The sequence below is a fragment of the Nothoprocta perdicaria genome, unplaced genomic scaffold (genome assembly GCF_003342845.1).
Source record: "Nothoprocta perdicaria isolate Ctin4 unplaced genomic scaffold, notPer1 scaffold_24, whole genome shotgun sequence".
Classification (NCBI taxonomy): domain Eukaryota; kingdom Metazoa; phylum Chordata; class Aves; order Tinamiformes; family Tinamidae; genus Nothoprocta; species Nothoprocta perdicaria.
This window is the reverse complement of record NW_020455466.1, coordinates 2,909,760-2,926,100: the sequence shown is the minus strand read 5'-3', so window position 1 is coordinate 2,926,100 and position 16,341 is coordinate 2,909,760. Positions and strand designations below refer to the sequence as shown.

Below are 16,341 nucleotides of genomic sequence, written 5' to 3'. Positions count from 1 at the left end.
TTAGGCTGGCTCCATGCCCAGGTGACATTTCTCAAGTACTGCTTGGAGGAAAGTACTTCTTCCTTCCTTTGCTGTGCTATTTTGACTGAAGTATGTAAATAATCTTCAGTGATGTGAAGGCACACTGCAAACTCTGGTTCAACATATCATGGCCCAAAGCCACCAGGAATTTGTGTAAAGCTCCTTGCTAGCTGATGAGTCTCATGCCTACACTGTTGCAGAAAACGATTCTGTCTCTGATGTAGGACTTTGCTGCACTGAAATACTACAAAAGGAACAAGTTTGCTTAAACATGTTTTTATTAGGATTAAAGGAGCAAAAGAATACATTCACAAGACCCATTACATATAGATGCAGAGAAAAATACAAGAAAATCATTGGGAAGACTAACATGCCAGTGAAGTCACTGTATAAGGAGAGAAGTGAATGCTAAGATCTCTGTAATGCATCTTTAGAAGGTGAGGCAGAGCACTGTAGTATCAGGAGCACAAAGAAAAAGCAGTTTCCTTGTAGAAATAGGAATTGCTGGTGACAGTTTAGAATGTAATCTGAGAGCTTTCAGGTGACTAGCTCTGGAGGAACCGCCAAAAAGTTTGGTCCTAGAGAAACCTGGCTTAAATTGAAAGCTGCATTTTGGATGTCAACACTTCCAATTATATATTGGGTTGTGATTTTTCAGTGTAATGATCCAGCACCAATACTGAAACATTAGCTTGCACAAGGAACATTAATTTTCACCATGGTTTCATTGAACCCAATATTGAGGTTTTCTTTGCCTTTAGGAAAGGTAAGAGGCTTCATTTCCTGTGTTAACTATTCTCTGATTTAAAAAAAAATAAATATTTTTAAACCAATTCTCTGGTTWTAGGAAATATAGATTAAATGGGTAGCATGCCTTTTTTTATACTTGATACTACGATGCTTTGGGTCTTGCTCTGAAAGACAGAAACTCTTTAAGGGGAAATGCACTTGCCAAAGAGGAGAATGATATTGCTTGGTATGTGTTTGGTAAAGAACAAAAATGGGCGGTCAACTCTGATCTCTTCCAAACCACTTGCAATATCCACCTGGGTACCAGTAGAACTGGCCATCTCACTGCCAGCTTCATAGACCTCCATAAATGCCCCATGGATGGCCTCAGACATCTTCAGACCTTGTGCTGTGGAGATGCCGGACAGATTGGCTGATGAGCTGAGCACGTCAGTCATGCCCAAAGACATAAAGACAGATGTGAGATTATATTTTTCCTGAACTTTCATGCGGGGCAGGTACACTTTCACTGTCTTCTTTTCCATTACGTTGGGACTGGTCCACTCGTTCAGTTTTTCAGGGCTGATTGTATTCTCCAGCTGCAAAGAGATAAGAGAATGAGATTCCGGGGACAAGAACATAAATTCCCTCATGATATTGTCTTCTTTTTTTCTCTCTTTCTTGACTGTTTTTGATGTAGTATTTATTCTAGAGGAGCATACATTAATGTATCTAGCAGAGAAGAGCAAATTATGATTCTTTCTTCATATCTCTGTCCTGTTCTGTTTCTTCAATAGACCCGTGACTAGTCATTCTTCTTTTATGAGATGTCTACTAAGAAAATTTCACATAAAGCTCTTTTCTGTTTGTCTTCTCTTCTTGAGAAATATGTTCTGTTGTTTTAAATTATATGAGCTTTCTCTACATTTCAGACCTCTGTGTAACCAGTTGTTAATGGTAACCAGTCACTAATGACTGAATTGCCTGTTCCTGCTATATTTGGAACGAATATAAATATAAATATAAATATAAATATAAATATAAATATAAATATAAATATAAATATAAATATAAATATAATTATAAATATAAAAATTAATAAATATATAAATTATAAAACATATCTTAATCAAAAATTTCCTATTCTAATTAAACCGAACCTGCACAAGATCACTTGGTTCAAGTTATCTTTGTCATATGATCAGTGGTATTGGTGACCAGTTGAGGGGCAAAAATCACTGCCCAGAATATTTATTATTAATAATTAATTAATTTAATTAATTAATATTTAATTAATTTAATTAATTAATATTATTATCCAGAAATATTTATTATTTTCATTATTAATAATGTTGCTTTGTATAGTAATATTTATTTCCTTGCTCATTTACTAGGTATTGTCCCTTTACATATCTTGGCATGGGACAGTGCAGTGGCACCATCTCAGTTAACTCTTACTACCTTTATCCTAGTGACAATTTTTTTGTTCATCTGTGTTTTATTTCATCCATCCACATTCTTCCTTTTTAGTCTTTCTAATCATAATGTACAGTGTTTTTTCTCCTACTTAAACTCGTACTTAATCTTCGAAAGCATGTTTTCAGCATAACTTTCTGAAATTTATCTCTGTTCAAATGCCTTCTTAACTTTTTAAGTTTCTTTGCATTAGCATAAAAACACAATCATAGAATTGCGGAATGGTTGAGATTGGAAGGGGTCTTTGGAGATCATCCAAACCCACCTGCACAAGCAGGGTTACCTAGAGCACATTGCACAGGATCTCATCCAGTCAGATTTTGAGTATCTCCAGAGCACACTCCACAATCTCTCTAAGCAACCTGTGCTACTGCACTGTTACCAGCAAAGTCAACGAATTTTTCCCCAAATTCAGGCAGAGTTTCCTGTGTTTCATTTTATGGCTATTGCCTCTTGTTCTATTGCTGTCCATTATTTCAATGAACTCAGATTTATCACATGGCTTTTCCTTTCCAGGTTGTCTACAATCTTTCTAGTGGCAGTATCCCATGCTGGTATTCTGCCATATCAATAATAGTATTTTGAGTACTTCTTATTTTCTGAAATAGCTTTAATCATTTTGCTATTTTTATGATACTCTGAAGCTCCCCGTTGGTTCTTACCCGCTCCATGTCAGAGACGCTGTCAGGCAACAGCACGAACAGGCTCAGCAGTCCACCCGCGTATGGAAGCTCTACGATCCTCATTTTCTCAGCAGCCACTGTTGCCACTCTAAATGAACCAACCTGATACATCATCTGCACAGGTTTGGTTTCTTGCTGGAAAACCAAAAAGAAAACAGTCTTTGCAAAGTTTGTTCATAAAGTGTAGAAATGCGTATCTGTGGCTAAAACTGCTGTTTGCTCTTATCCAGGTAGACTTTTTCTAAGAAAAGTTGATGTCTCAACTTTTTCCTCCGGATTATAGTTACTSTTAGAAACAGTGTGAGGAGATGGTTATTAGGAAAACTCCCTGGGATTATTATAGTTCCCAGAAGAGAAGTAGCTAAATTACCAGATATTTTAGTGTAGCATTTGTATAAAAGACTATCTATCCTCTTGATAACTACTACAAAAGATATCTTGAGAGTAAAGTATGCTCACATACTTCAGTTACTCTGAAAGGCAATTCTTGAGTGTCTTCATCCTTAAAGGCATTCTCCCACATTCCTTTGAAGGATACAGCATTAGCAAGGACCATTTCAGACTGAGAGTTAATAGTGCCAGGTAGAAAGATGTTTCTGATGGCTCCTTCAAGAAAGAACAAGGAAAGAGAATTGTATAACGTATCTTACTTGGCAATCATAATGCTAAATGAATAGTATAGGATTTGTGGGGAGGCAGAGTACAGGGGTAGAGAGTTTCTTTTGTACTTCCAAAGTTGAATTGCTCATTGCTGTTGGCAAGAACTGTGGTTTCCCTCTTTGAAATGGATTGTAATTAAAATTTTAACACCCAGGGATTTACTTGTTACAGAATGACTATATCTGTCTATTTTGTGACTAAGGACAGGACCACTGGAACTTCTATTATCCCAGATTGACCACCAGCTCAAACTACACCAGCCAACATAAGTACTTGTTGCTTCAAAGCAAGCTGGAAAGGTGAAATATATACAAAGACAGGAGAGGAAAACAGAATTTCCTCTTTTTATCTACTCTGTCTTTTTCTTGTACTGTTCTCCCATTTCTTCTGTAGTCCTCAAACATGTAGCAATTTCCTCACTTATTCTTTTCCCACCAGTAGCTTAATCATGGCCTGTTTTTCTCCCTCAAAGCATGACATCAGAGCAGAGGTTGTGCAGTTGTGAATATTTTCATCTCAGCTCAGCTAGAAATCATCTTTTTCCTTTATTTATGCTTGCTAACACATGTTGGGCCATGTGTTTCAGGCACAAGAATGGGGATCAGGAAGAGATTGAAAGAATGGAAGAATCACGTGCAGGTGCAGTAGGAGAAAAACACCTATTAGAGATCCTCTTTCCATGCATTTCATATACCTCCCCACCATTCCTTAACTCTATGGTTTTCAATTGGCATTTTACCCATTAATATTCTTCAGGTATCTTACAATTGCAGGTCTTACTTACTAAGTACAGAGTAATTCTGTCATCTCAAAGAAACTTGAAGGAAAAACTGCTTTTGCACTGTCTGAGGGATATCCAGAATCCTCAGCATTAGGGACAAACCAGTAGATACTGTATAAAACTAATTTTCTATTGTCATTCCTTGCATACCTGCAAATCCCCTACAGATAATCCCCTGGAAAGCACCTACTCCTCWAAAATAAATGTGTCTATCTGGGGGAAAATTTAATGTATAGTAGCTTTATACTTGGAAACTGATATATCATCCAGGAGTAGGAACAGATCAAAGATTTTGTGTTTTTCTCTGACAACTTAAGGATTATTGTATGCTGTTTGAATATAGTGGAAGAATGAAAAATACTTGCTCATATTTGTCTTGYCCTTACCGTTTGTCTGACTTTCAATCCAGGAATTGATGAGCTCTCTAGCTTGGTCAGAAGCTGTTTGAAAGCTGACACTTTCCACACCTCCTTTAATCAGTTCTTTAACACATTGTAGGTATTCCTGTAATGTAAAAGCATGCATTTGTCATATCAGAATTTCAAAGCATTTCGTGAATGTGAAATGCAAGACTGAAATTAAAGGRTATGGACTATAGAATATTTCAATATAGTATGTTACAATGTATTTTACTGTATACTATACTTCATAATGCATTTTGTAGTTTAACATATTTATAGCACCTCTATGCACTTCTTTTGCTGCATTAAAGCTAAACAATAAACTATGAATCTAGTTCATAAACATTTTAAGAATCGACATTTTTTTTCTTTGAGAAAGACTACATGCTCAATACTAAAAATATAATCCAGACTTGAATTTGATCTAAAAATGTTGATTATTTTAGTCAAAGTATTTTTTCTTCTTTATGTATGTTTTTCATTTTGAAACTGTATTTTCCTTTAGCTTTAATTTCCAAATGAAACATTCATTTCAATTGGAAAACTTGGATATTTTGTTTTGAAAGTGCCAACTGCAATGTTGTTGAGAGCAAAAACATATTTTTTTATTCATTTATTTTTAATAAGTTAGGAAATAGTTGGTGTTAACTCTTCCCAGCAAAAGTTACCTTTACATATTACATGATGATACGGCTGTATTGTAAATGTGCTTTGCACAAACAGCTTTTTACTTAGGCACATTTTCTTCGAAAACTAAAGATTAGAGCTGCGATAGAGTGAAGGCATTAATTCTTTCTTTTCTTTGGAAGGATATTTCCTTAAGAGAGCCTAGACTTAGGACAGTGGTCTTGTGTTGTACAATGACAGAGCTTAGACATAGATATTCACTCAGATCAGATCTTGAAGCAACTCACCGGCAGGACTGGATATGTCTCTTCAACATAAACTCTACTGGCAAGGCTGAGTGAATAATTGTCGCTTGGTTTGGTGATTTCAGAGAGAATGTTCTTAAGTGAAGTTTGGATGCTCGCAGATGTGCCACACTGTGATTAATATAAATAAAAACATAGATGATGTTACTTTAGTTTTAGTACTTATTGACTTTTCATACTTTGTGAGAAAAGTAACTAGTTCAGACCCTTTTGCCTACAAAACCTCTATTTGTCCTAGATGTTGCTATAACTATATTGATAYAGTTATTTCCCAATATATACAATTCTGTACTGCTGGGGACTCTTGACTATCAGCAGTAGTAACCTTCCTCCAGCAGATCGAATGGGCTTTTCTCCTTTTCTAAACAATCTCTTTTAATCAGCATTATCCATCTGTCTTGAATAATCATACAAATATCTATAATTTTCCCTATTTGCCCAATATTTGATACTGGGGTTCCTCCTGTGATTTTTCCAAATCGTCTTTTATCTCCCTTTTTCCTTTATTCTTATGAATAAAAACATTAGCAAAGCATTAGCTTCTTATCAGGGAACCCAACCTCCAGGGTTTGGAACTGCTAGGAGACTGCTTTTTCTGCTAGATATTTCTCCCAGGAAAGAGTAACATAGACAAGGAGATTAAGTTATTTCTGTACCTGAGATTCCATTGACTCTCCAAATCCAGTGATTTTATCAAGATGAATAGCCTGTAATGGAAAATACCAGTTGTAGAAATAACAGATAAAAGAAAAAAATACATGCAGCTGAGACTGGCAAATGTTATTGTTTGACTGAAAACAAATATAACTGAAAAGCTGGAATTCATATGTACCGTGTGGGAATATCTATGGATACTTTTTTTCAGCTTAGGTGATCTCTTTTCCAGTGAACATCTACAAATCACCTGCAGGTATGCTGCCAGTATTATTAACTTTCTTCCAGCTAGCAAGCTAGCTATTCTGTGTGAAGGATAGAAAACTTATGTGATATATCAACAGACTTGAAACATGTTTTGTCTCTTTCCTTGAATACTTTATCTAGTTTTCTTACTCAAAACAAAGTCTTGTTCTCTATGTGAATCCTGCAGCTAACATTGTTACATTTCAAATTAAAACTATTTTCAAGATTTCTGACTGGTGCATTTGTTTAACACTCTGAGCTGGGAATTTGAGCTTGTCCCAACTTTAGGTAACTATGGATACAGATTTTTCAACTTCTGATTATCTAAGTTCCAAGGGACATCAATGAATAATTAAGTGCTATGGCTCTACTGAGCAGGAGCAAAGTTTTAGTTCTTAACTGTAGCCTTACCTTCTCCATCTGAGTTTTAGTGTTGCCCTTTGCACCCATGTAGACGACGTAAAGGGCTGAAAAGATGGTCAGGGGGCCAAATATAATGTTCTCACTGGCATGGTGGACTCTCAGCTCTTTGTACATATCAAAGCAAAATTCTGTGCTTGCTGTGCCAATGGAGCCCATGGTGAAACTGGTGTTCCTAGAGCAAACAACAGAAGTACAATGACAATATAATGATGGAGTGCTGTCCAAACATAAGTCAAGGCAGGATATTCTGTAGTGTAGTATTCCTCAAGGAATAAACAGGCAGATTTAAAGTCATTCTGCAGCAACGCACCTATTGCTATACCCACCTTGCATTCATGCTATGTATCCATAAATCTTTTTGCTCTCTGATTTTGTATTGTTCCTTTTTTGGCAGTAAAATTCTTCAGAGATCTCAAATCTACATGTGATTTCTGACACAATTGCCTGTACTTATTTTCATTCAGTGGAAATAGGAATTCCTTAATACTCTGACCTTCGGCCAAATTAAGAAAATATGAACTGTCTTTGACATCCTTAAAATTTTTGAACAACAGAGTAAATAGCAGTAGACTTGCTCTGTTTTCACACAGACATAAGTGAAAGCCRAGGCTTGCTGACTACTCTTATTGACTGAAAATAAATGTAGTAAAATATCTACTTGTTACGCAGCACTAACTGTCAGAACATTTCAAAGGCTTGAGATTGTGCTCTCAGTTACAGCTTGCTTTGTTTAAATTTTTGTATACATTCTGGACTTCCTGAGAAACTCCATTTTGGTAGTAATGTTCAGACAGAATAGAAATAGAGGGTAGATAAAATAGCCATGTGTAACATAATACAGTACTGTTAAATTAATGTGTTCTTTCTGCATAGACCATTAAAAGCCTTTACGTTTGTTTCTCCCTGAAGCTGCTACAGAGATTATTGTAGAATATACATCTATGTACTCACACAAACTTTTATTTTATATAGTGCCCAGCAGCAGTATTTTGGGGGGATGCAACAGATATATTACTCTCAAATAAACCTAGCACAGCCATTGAATCCTGCTGTCATGCTCTTTGTGCCCTCTTTTGAACAAGAGATCAGTCAAGTAGTTCTTTACTCTTTTGCTACCAAAATCAGAGTTAAAATAGTAAATGAAAGGCTAAGCTATTCAAAAATAGAAAAATATTTTAAATACAAAGAATAAACTTTAAAAAGGTCTCCCAGAAAAAAATACCCAGGCTTTACACATAGTAAAGTAACATAGCAGGTAAGAAGTYTTTGTAGAGAATATCACTTAAATATTAAAGATACCAATGAGAACACAATAAGTACTTATTAATTTAAGTTTAGGTATAAGCAAGAAATAGTACAGCTCTTTTCCTAGAGATGCTTACCTTCGAGCTTAGGCACCAGATGCAGTACAGCTTTCCAGCTGTGTATAGACAGACTGCCTGAGCTCTGAGGAATTTATACAGTCTGAACTATGTCCCACCCACAGCTGCCCTTCAGGAGTTTGACTTTTGACACCATAAAAAAATGTGTAATGGGATTAAGCCAAACTTCAGTTTCTATAGTTCCATTTTTGATTGAAGTGAGAGCAAATACAATGATTTATGCCTATATGAACAGAATGTTTTCCACCAGCACACSAGGGCTGCACTGGAGTTAGGCGGAAAATTACTGCTCATGTTCTTTTGCATAGATACTAGATACTGGGATATTAATAAAAACAAAAAGATGTGAAAACATTGGAAATTAAGAACACCATTAGCAATTAGCAGCTTATTTATGGTTATGAAATAGACTGGCATTTGTCTTTCAAAGTTACCTTCCTGAACAAGCAAAATGAAGTTGAACTATGTTAGGAAGAAGATCAGAAAGTGAAAACAGGATTCGGGCTTTTATTCTACTAAAAGAAAATGGGGAAATATATGAGAAAATCAATAAAGATAAGACTCAAAAAAAAAGGGAAATTTTATCTCTGGAGAGCTAAAATCTTTAGAAAAGAGCTTTTGATGGGTGTGAAGAATTTTAGAGTAAATTACTTCACTCTCAAGGAGTAAAAGCAGCACCAAACTCAAACAAAGAAAAATAAAAAAGCAAAAAGACCTCAGTTCTAAATATGTTTTTTTCATTTGTATATATGTATGTAGTATTCCATTGCATAGCTTAACAGTCCAGCAGATGATGGAGGAACTGGGAAATACAGCTGAAGGGATGTTCATGGTCTGTGGGACAATCATAATATACAATAAGAAATATATTTCAATTATAAAAGCTATTGTTCTCTTTTGAAATAATAGARCATGCAAACAATAAAGAAACCAAACTGACCTCTGTAAAGCACTCTGTGTTTTAAAAACAGAAAAAAAATCAAAGTCAATACAACGCAATTCTTCAGAACATATGTGGAAATAACTGATGTCTGTGTGAATGAAGGATGAATGAAGGAGAATAGGCAAGCTACTTGACCACTGGTGGAAGTTTAGATAGTGTGGTTTCCTTTGCCTTAGTTTGCTTCCTTTTTTTGTCAATAAAGGTGCTATAGAAATCTGTGCTCTCCTTGCAGAGTTTTTGTAGTTCAGGAAACCTTAAGTTTAAGAAAAGACTGTAGTGTAGGTGGAAGTGATATTTTTTCTTAGATCTTTATTCCGTAGGAAGAACAGAATTACAGCATCACAGAATGGATGAAATTGGAAAGGACCTGTGGAGCTCCAACTAGACGCTGCACCACAATCCTCTGAGCTCTTCCATCCAGGTGTTTTTTATTCCACCTCACTATGTAGTTCACTAGCCTGTACTTTATCAGCTTGCCTAAGAGAGGGTATGGGCAATTGTGTTGGAAGCCTTAGTGAAGTCAAGACAGAAAATGTTAACTGCTCTTCCCTCATCTAACCAGTCAGTTATTGCATCAGAGAATATGATGGACAGAGAACTGTGAGGCMAATTGCAAAAGCAACAAAATTACTTCAAGAACAAATGAAGACCTTAATCACACATCCCATCAGTGTAGAATCATCAGTATACAACTGATGTATACTGATGTATACAGCKGTAGTCTGCTTGGCACGGAGTCTGAGGATATTAAACAAATTCTTACGCAGTTCAAAAGCTGCCCGGTACAATCAGTAATGGATTGCCTTGTCCAGCAAAGCTGTACAAAGCAGTACAAACAATTCTGTCACACATTCTTGTTTGACAATGCTTTTCCAAAGGAAGAGGTCAGCTAAGACTCTGTTGCCCTTTGCTGTGCCAGGCACTGCATTGTGGAGCTGTTCCTAAACCAACAAACTCTTGCGTACCTGCATCTCAGGTGTACCTTGGACACCTGAGAAAAAAAAAAAGGCACCTGAGCCTTTCCAAAAGGATATGAAGTTCAGGTCAGCTCACTGGCCAACACCTTCCATCCAATCGCGAATGCCTACACAGAACTCAGAACTTGGTTGTCATCCATGAACCTGCTGTTTTGCCAGTACAAAGGAAGATGTTAATTGTTAATTGTTCTGTGTGTGTATTTGTGTCTCAGCAAGTTTCTTTTCTGTGAAGGATAGAAGGAGCCATTCAAAGAGAGCATGGGGGATAATCTTGTGCAGTGTGACTGTCAGTGACTGTCAGTGGTTGTTTTGGAGGTTTTCTTCACAGACCCAAGACCTACAGAYGGAGTCACCRTACCTGGCAGTGTTCAAGAAATGTRTAATGAGACACTTAGGGACATATTTTTGCAGGCATAGTGTGGGAGAGTTTAGAWTTGGACTTGGTGATCTTGAAGGTCTTTTCCAACCATAATGACTCTATGATTCTGTGAAATTTGGAAATTGAAAGCTCAACTGGAGAGAAAGGTGGCAAGCAATGTGAAAGGCAATAGGAACTTCTTAAGGTAAAATAGCAAAATTAAATCTAAGGAAAAATCATTATTATTGGAAGGTTTCCTGATGACTTGAAGAAGGGTTTCTTACTCAGAGGAGATGGAGGAGGAGAGCAGAAAGAGAGAAGAATCCAACGAACTACAGGTCATCTCAATCACCGGGAAGTTAATCTTCCTGGMAGCATTACTAAGACTCATTAAGGAATAAAAGATGACTGAGAATAACCAGTATCGATTTACCAAGGGCAAATCACTCCTGACAAACATCATTGTCTTCTACAATCATGCAATCAGTTCAATAGAGAACAAGTAGAGAAAGATACAGAGTCTTCTTGTGGCTATATTGGGGAGGTACAGACTATATAAGCAGATAGTATATTGGATAGAAAATTAACTGCACTGCAAGTCTTAAMGATTATCATCAACGGTAAAAAGTCCACTGGAATCCAGTTACTAATGCCTGGGATTGATAGCAGGCCTTGCAGTGTTCACTATCTTTGTTAATGACCTAGACAATGGTAGACTCTCAACAAACTCACATACGGTGCAAAGCTGGAACAGAAGTCAATATGCTGCAGATTAAGACTGCTGATCAGTGGGATTTCCACTAACTGGAGGAACAGGCCAAGAGAAGAACTCAGGAAATTTGCCAAAAGAAGRCACTAAAGAGGGCACCTGTAATAAAATATTTATTTGCAATGTTTCAGAAACGGAATCTACTAAGAAAAGCTTTGCAGAAAAAGTCTTGGTGAATGACAGATTGAATACAAGTCAGTAGAATATCTTTGCAGCAATGAGGGTTAACCACATACTGGGTTTCATCAGTGAAAGTATTGATAGCTGAGTGAGGTAAGTTATGCCCTTCTAAGCAGCACTTCTGAGATATCATCTGGAAAGCTGTGTCCAGTCTGGGACTCCCAGCACCAGGAAGATACTGATGACCTAGTGCAGTGGAGGGCCAGCCACAGCGCAGCACAAAGTCTGGAGAACATGGCATGTGAGGAGAGGCTTAGAGAAGTGGGTTTGCTCATGCGGGAGGAGAGGGATAAAGGGGATCTGATTGCTGTCTTCAGATATCTAACTGCAGAAGACACGGTATGACCAGATTTGTCTTGGACATGCAGAGCAAAAGGACAAGTTGCAACAGCTGAAGGTGGCAGCACTGGGAAATCTTACCAGATAYACAGAAAATATTTTTTTTTCCACAGAGAAGGTGGGAAAACACTGGTTCAGGTACCCACACAGGCTCTAAAATCTCCATCCTTGGGGTTATTCAGAGTGCTGCTGGACAAGACTCTGTACAGCCTTGCTTTAAGCAACGGATATGCCCAGATGATTTTCAGAGGTCCCTTTCAACCTTAATTGCTGTGTGATCTTTAAGGAGGTTACTTACAGATCTKAAAGGTCTTACTTAAAGATCTTGGTCACAAATCTCACAACCACATGGTCTTACATGTACTCACTCTGTTTCGTTAACATTCAGCACACAGCACCAGGGGCTGCTGTCATATAGGGCCGGGACTAGAGCACATAGCTCCCCCTTATTTGTCACCATGAGGTATGACATAGTCCCTCGAATATCCCTCAAGTCCCTGGGATCAGCTGGCAGGCAGGATAAGGCCCTGGGCAGTTTTACTTCCCTGGGCCAGAAGGAGGCAGCACAGATATACAGACTAACACTGCAGGGCAGGCAGTCACTGGTGCTGGTGCAGCTAGTCCTTGGGCCATGCCACGTGGGAGGTGAGTTTGCAGGGTCCTTCCCCACAGCACAATATGCTTGTGACAAACTGTGTCTGGCACTGCTCATGTCACCATGCTGCCACTTCACCTCCCACTGCTCACTGCAAGGCAGCCCAGCACRCAGTTTACCTTAATACATCCTCCCAGGAATTTCCTGTGGACAAGAATAATCCATTGGCTGTGTCTGTTTCTCTGGAGATTCCCATTCATCAATATTTTCTGCCTGGAAATGAACTAACACTGCACTGGACCATAACAGAAATGCACTTACCCTCCCSCTCCCTGAGTGCTGTCTGTGGCTAAAGAGGATGATCAGAGAAGTCTGTGAGGAAGACCACTGGCATACATGATACCTCATATTAATCTTCTCTCTTCTCCAAGCCTCTGGCTCTCAGGGAGCAATGGTAGTAGGGATGCTTCACAGSAGAGGGTGTTCGAGCAGTCAGGGGAGACCTCAGCACAGGCAGTGCCTTCAGCAGGGGGACAGCATCAGTGAATGTCTTGAACGTGGTGGAGAGAGTCAGGTGCTGGTAATAGGGTCTCCTGACACACACATATGAACACTAGTAAACCAGGCCAGTGTTCACCCAAGGATCCCAGAGACACAGATGGAGATAAGGCTACAGCATGTGTCAGAGGTCCATTCCAGAGACAGGAGTGGAAGAGGACTGGAGAGAGGCACACGTAGCTCATGCCGTTACTGAAATGGAGCCCCTGCACAGTGGGTAGAATGTGTGGGTGAGTGTCCCAGGTGAGTCTGGTCATGGCTTACCGGTGTCATCAGGGCACGGACACTGGCTGTGTTCAGTTCTGAGACTTCCATAAAGGTTGCAACTTCTGTATATTTATTAAATATCAGAGAGCCTTGTAATGCATTTATGCAGCTATTTATTGTGGAACCAAGTAAGAAACTCAGACTCTGAAAGGTATTGATTAAAATGCCATTTATTTCAGATGATACGAAAATGAAAAAGGGGATGGCTTAGGCAGTTCTAAGTCCATTCAGATGCTGAAAGCTCCAACTTGTGAAGCATCAGACATAACTCTGGTCAGGGTATGGCACGCTGCACAGACAACATCTGTGGAGAGGTTCATTGGCACTGTGGTCTTTAAAGCTTTTGCAAAATGTCCTTAGAAGTAAAATAACATTTCCACTGCTAAGAAAAGGATGTTTATCTGAAAACATGATACTTCACTTTAGGATAAACACAAGGATAGTTAGTGTGATCATCAGGTGAAGAGTGAGGGCCCATATTAATAGCTGGTTCCTCTTGTCTGAAAATCCCTCTGGTGCTCTCCTTCCCATATGGAAGAGTCTTAGCTCCCTAGAGATAAAAATCAGAAAAATGTACCACTGGAAAAGAAAAAGACTGTGTTTTGTCTATGACTATGACTRTGTCTGTGTTAAATCCTTCTGAGGGTGATGCATTTTTAAAAATTTAAAATCAATTTGATTTTCAGCTTCAGAAAACTACCTGAAAACTGAAAAGCAGGGAGTTTTCAGYCTCATTCACCATGCAGTGATTTTCCAGATGTTTGGGAAATAAACCATCTTTCCCTTTGGATTCCAAGACGTCCTCTGAAYGCTGTTCCACTGGCAACTATGACTAGACCATACTACCTGCAAAGTCCTGTTACTTGTGGCATGTATTTGATTTGGGTAGAAGATGGCAGGTCTTTATGGGAAATCAGATACGGAATAATCTAGTTCAATTGTTTTCCAAACRGTAGATATATCAGCTCTAACCCTGTTCCAAGAGACGTAAGAAGCAAGGACATATTATGCCACAAAGCACAATTATCCTACACATCATTGGAAGGATCACATGTATCAATCTTGATTTCATTCCACAGACCTCTAGTAATACCRAGTATCCAAAGCAACACAGCAAGCAAAGAAAATGGAATGTAGCAAATGGACAGTTGACAATATCTTGACAAACCAACTTCATTCACACTGACAAGGAACAATAAAAGAATATTAGACAGTACCTGCATTCCACTATTTCTTTAAATTTTACTGTGTCTCAGAGGGTTCCGAAGCAGCCTACTGTTTTTTTCCCCTCGTGGTTTCCCACATCCCTTTGTAGCCCCCTCTCTGCCRCTCTTTACAGCATTGCATCCTAAATAGGGCACATGCAGCTACCCTAGAGAAGGTACTGCTGGCCCAGAGCAACAATGCAGAACAATGCAGCTATRGATACTGGCTTATAGGTGTTATTAAACTTTGTTGAATCTTTATCTCTCATTTGAAATTATTACAAGATAGAAAGATTTTTCTCATCTACTTCATAAACTGCATAGCTCCTGCCATCTACATTATTATTCTCCTGTGGAATTACTTTTTATGATGCAGAGCAGAGACTTGTCATCTTAAAATGCCACTGGACTCTCACTCAAAAGTATTTGTATCTTTTCCTAAAATACTTCTAGATACAGTTTCCAAACTGTGCCACTACTCTACATTTTCAGCACACAGATCAGAACTGTTTGCCCGTTAAAAAAAAAAAAAGATTAAAAAAAAAGAAACCTACATTAAGCTACAAAACTTAGTTTTTAACAGCTGCTTGTCTCTTGGAATACTGATAAAAAGCATTTAGTACCCCTAGTGACACCTAATCAGTARCAGACAAATATATCTGTTTAACAGCAAGGAAACCAGGTAGACTGGGAGTCTTGAAAATTTTGTCTTGTTTTATAAAGCCACTTTCCATTTCTGACTTGATTTTCTTCATTCCTTTGCTTTTAAAACAAAAAAACTAATGAAAGAAAGATTTAGTAATAGGATAGCTATTTTCTTCTGTTATAACTGTTATAAAATAAATACACTCATAATCAATGTTGTGTTTAGTCTTTTTTCTGAGAGTGGCAGATATTTCACAGAATCACAGAAGGGCTGAGGTTGGAAGGAACCTCTAGAGATCATCTAGCCCAATCTCTCTRCTCAAGCAGAGACACCTAGAGCACATGGTACAGGGTTGTATTCGGGCRAGTTTTGAATATCTCCAGAGAAGRAGACTCCACAATCTCTCTGGGCAGCCTGTGCCAGGAATCTGAAACACTTATTTCTCCTTAATAAGTGTTCTAAGATTGCTTAATAACCTTTGTTCCTCAGGAAAATATATGAGTAGTCTTTACATTTTTCTAAGTTGTAATCAAACTATAAAGTTTGATTAATAATAACTGCTTTGGGCTATAAGGAAAACATAAACATTAATATATGTAGTAAGTCTTGAAATTTCATGGGTTTTGAAAGATATTTTCTGCCTAAGTACATGGATTAACCAAATCTAGTCCGTTATGATTGACTTAGGACGACCGGGATTTGCAGAATTGCCATTACATCTCTTAAGGGATATGAAAATGCTCTCCATGGCATCAACATCCATAGCATCATCATTTTGGATTATATTTAATGCTGATACTGCAATCGTTTCAGGAAGCTCCTCCAAATAGTGCTTTCTCTCAAATTTCTGAAGTTAAGTAAGCTGATGAACTACTAAAAAATGTAGTTTTACATGTGTAAATAAATGAGACAGTTATGTAATTAACATTAAAAAAGAGGAGTTTTTTAATAAAACTTTTAAGCTAACCTGATCATGCTACATTCCTTAACTTCATTCAGAGAGTAAACTCTGCGGCTGGGCTTTAGTTCCGTTCTTCGGACTTCAACAAATTCAACTTTGTCTTTTAATTCTAAATAAGAAATTAGAGGGATAGAAGAAATGGGAAAGAAAGGTTA

General features: G+C 37.9%; 1 protein-coding gene across 1 annotated transcript; it reads right to left on the bottom strand.

The window, feature by feature from the left end:
- Positions 1 to 378: 378 nt before the first annotated feature.
- Positions 379 to 7,171, bottom strand: LOC112947608 (ovalbumin-like). The gene is made up of 7 exons (XM_026039729.1): positions 6,995 to 7,171; positions 6,340 to 6,390; positions 5,666 to 5,794; positions 4,737 to 4,854; positions 3,373 to 3,515; positions 2,889 to 3,044; positions 379 to 1,349 (listed from the first exon to the last, which is right to left on the bottom strand). The coding sequence occupies exons 1-7, from the start codon at positions 7,160 to 7,162 to the stop codon at positions 954 to 956; spliced, it is 1,161 nt and encodes a 386-aa protein (XP_025895514.1). The 5' UTR covers positions 7,163 to 7,171; the 3' UTR covers positions 379 to 953.
- Between the last annotated feature and the right edge of the window lie 9,170 nt (positions 7,172 to 16,341).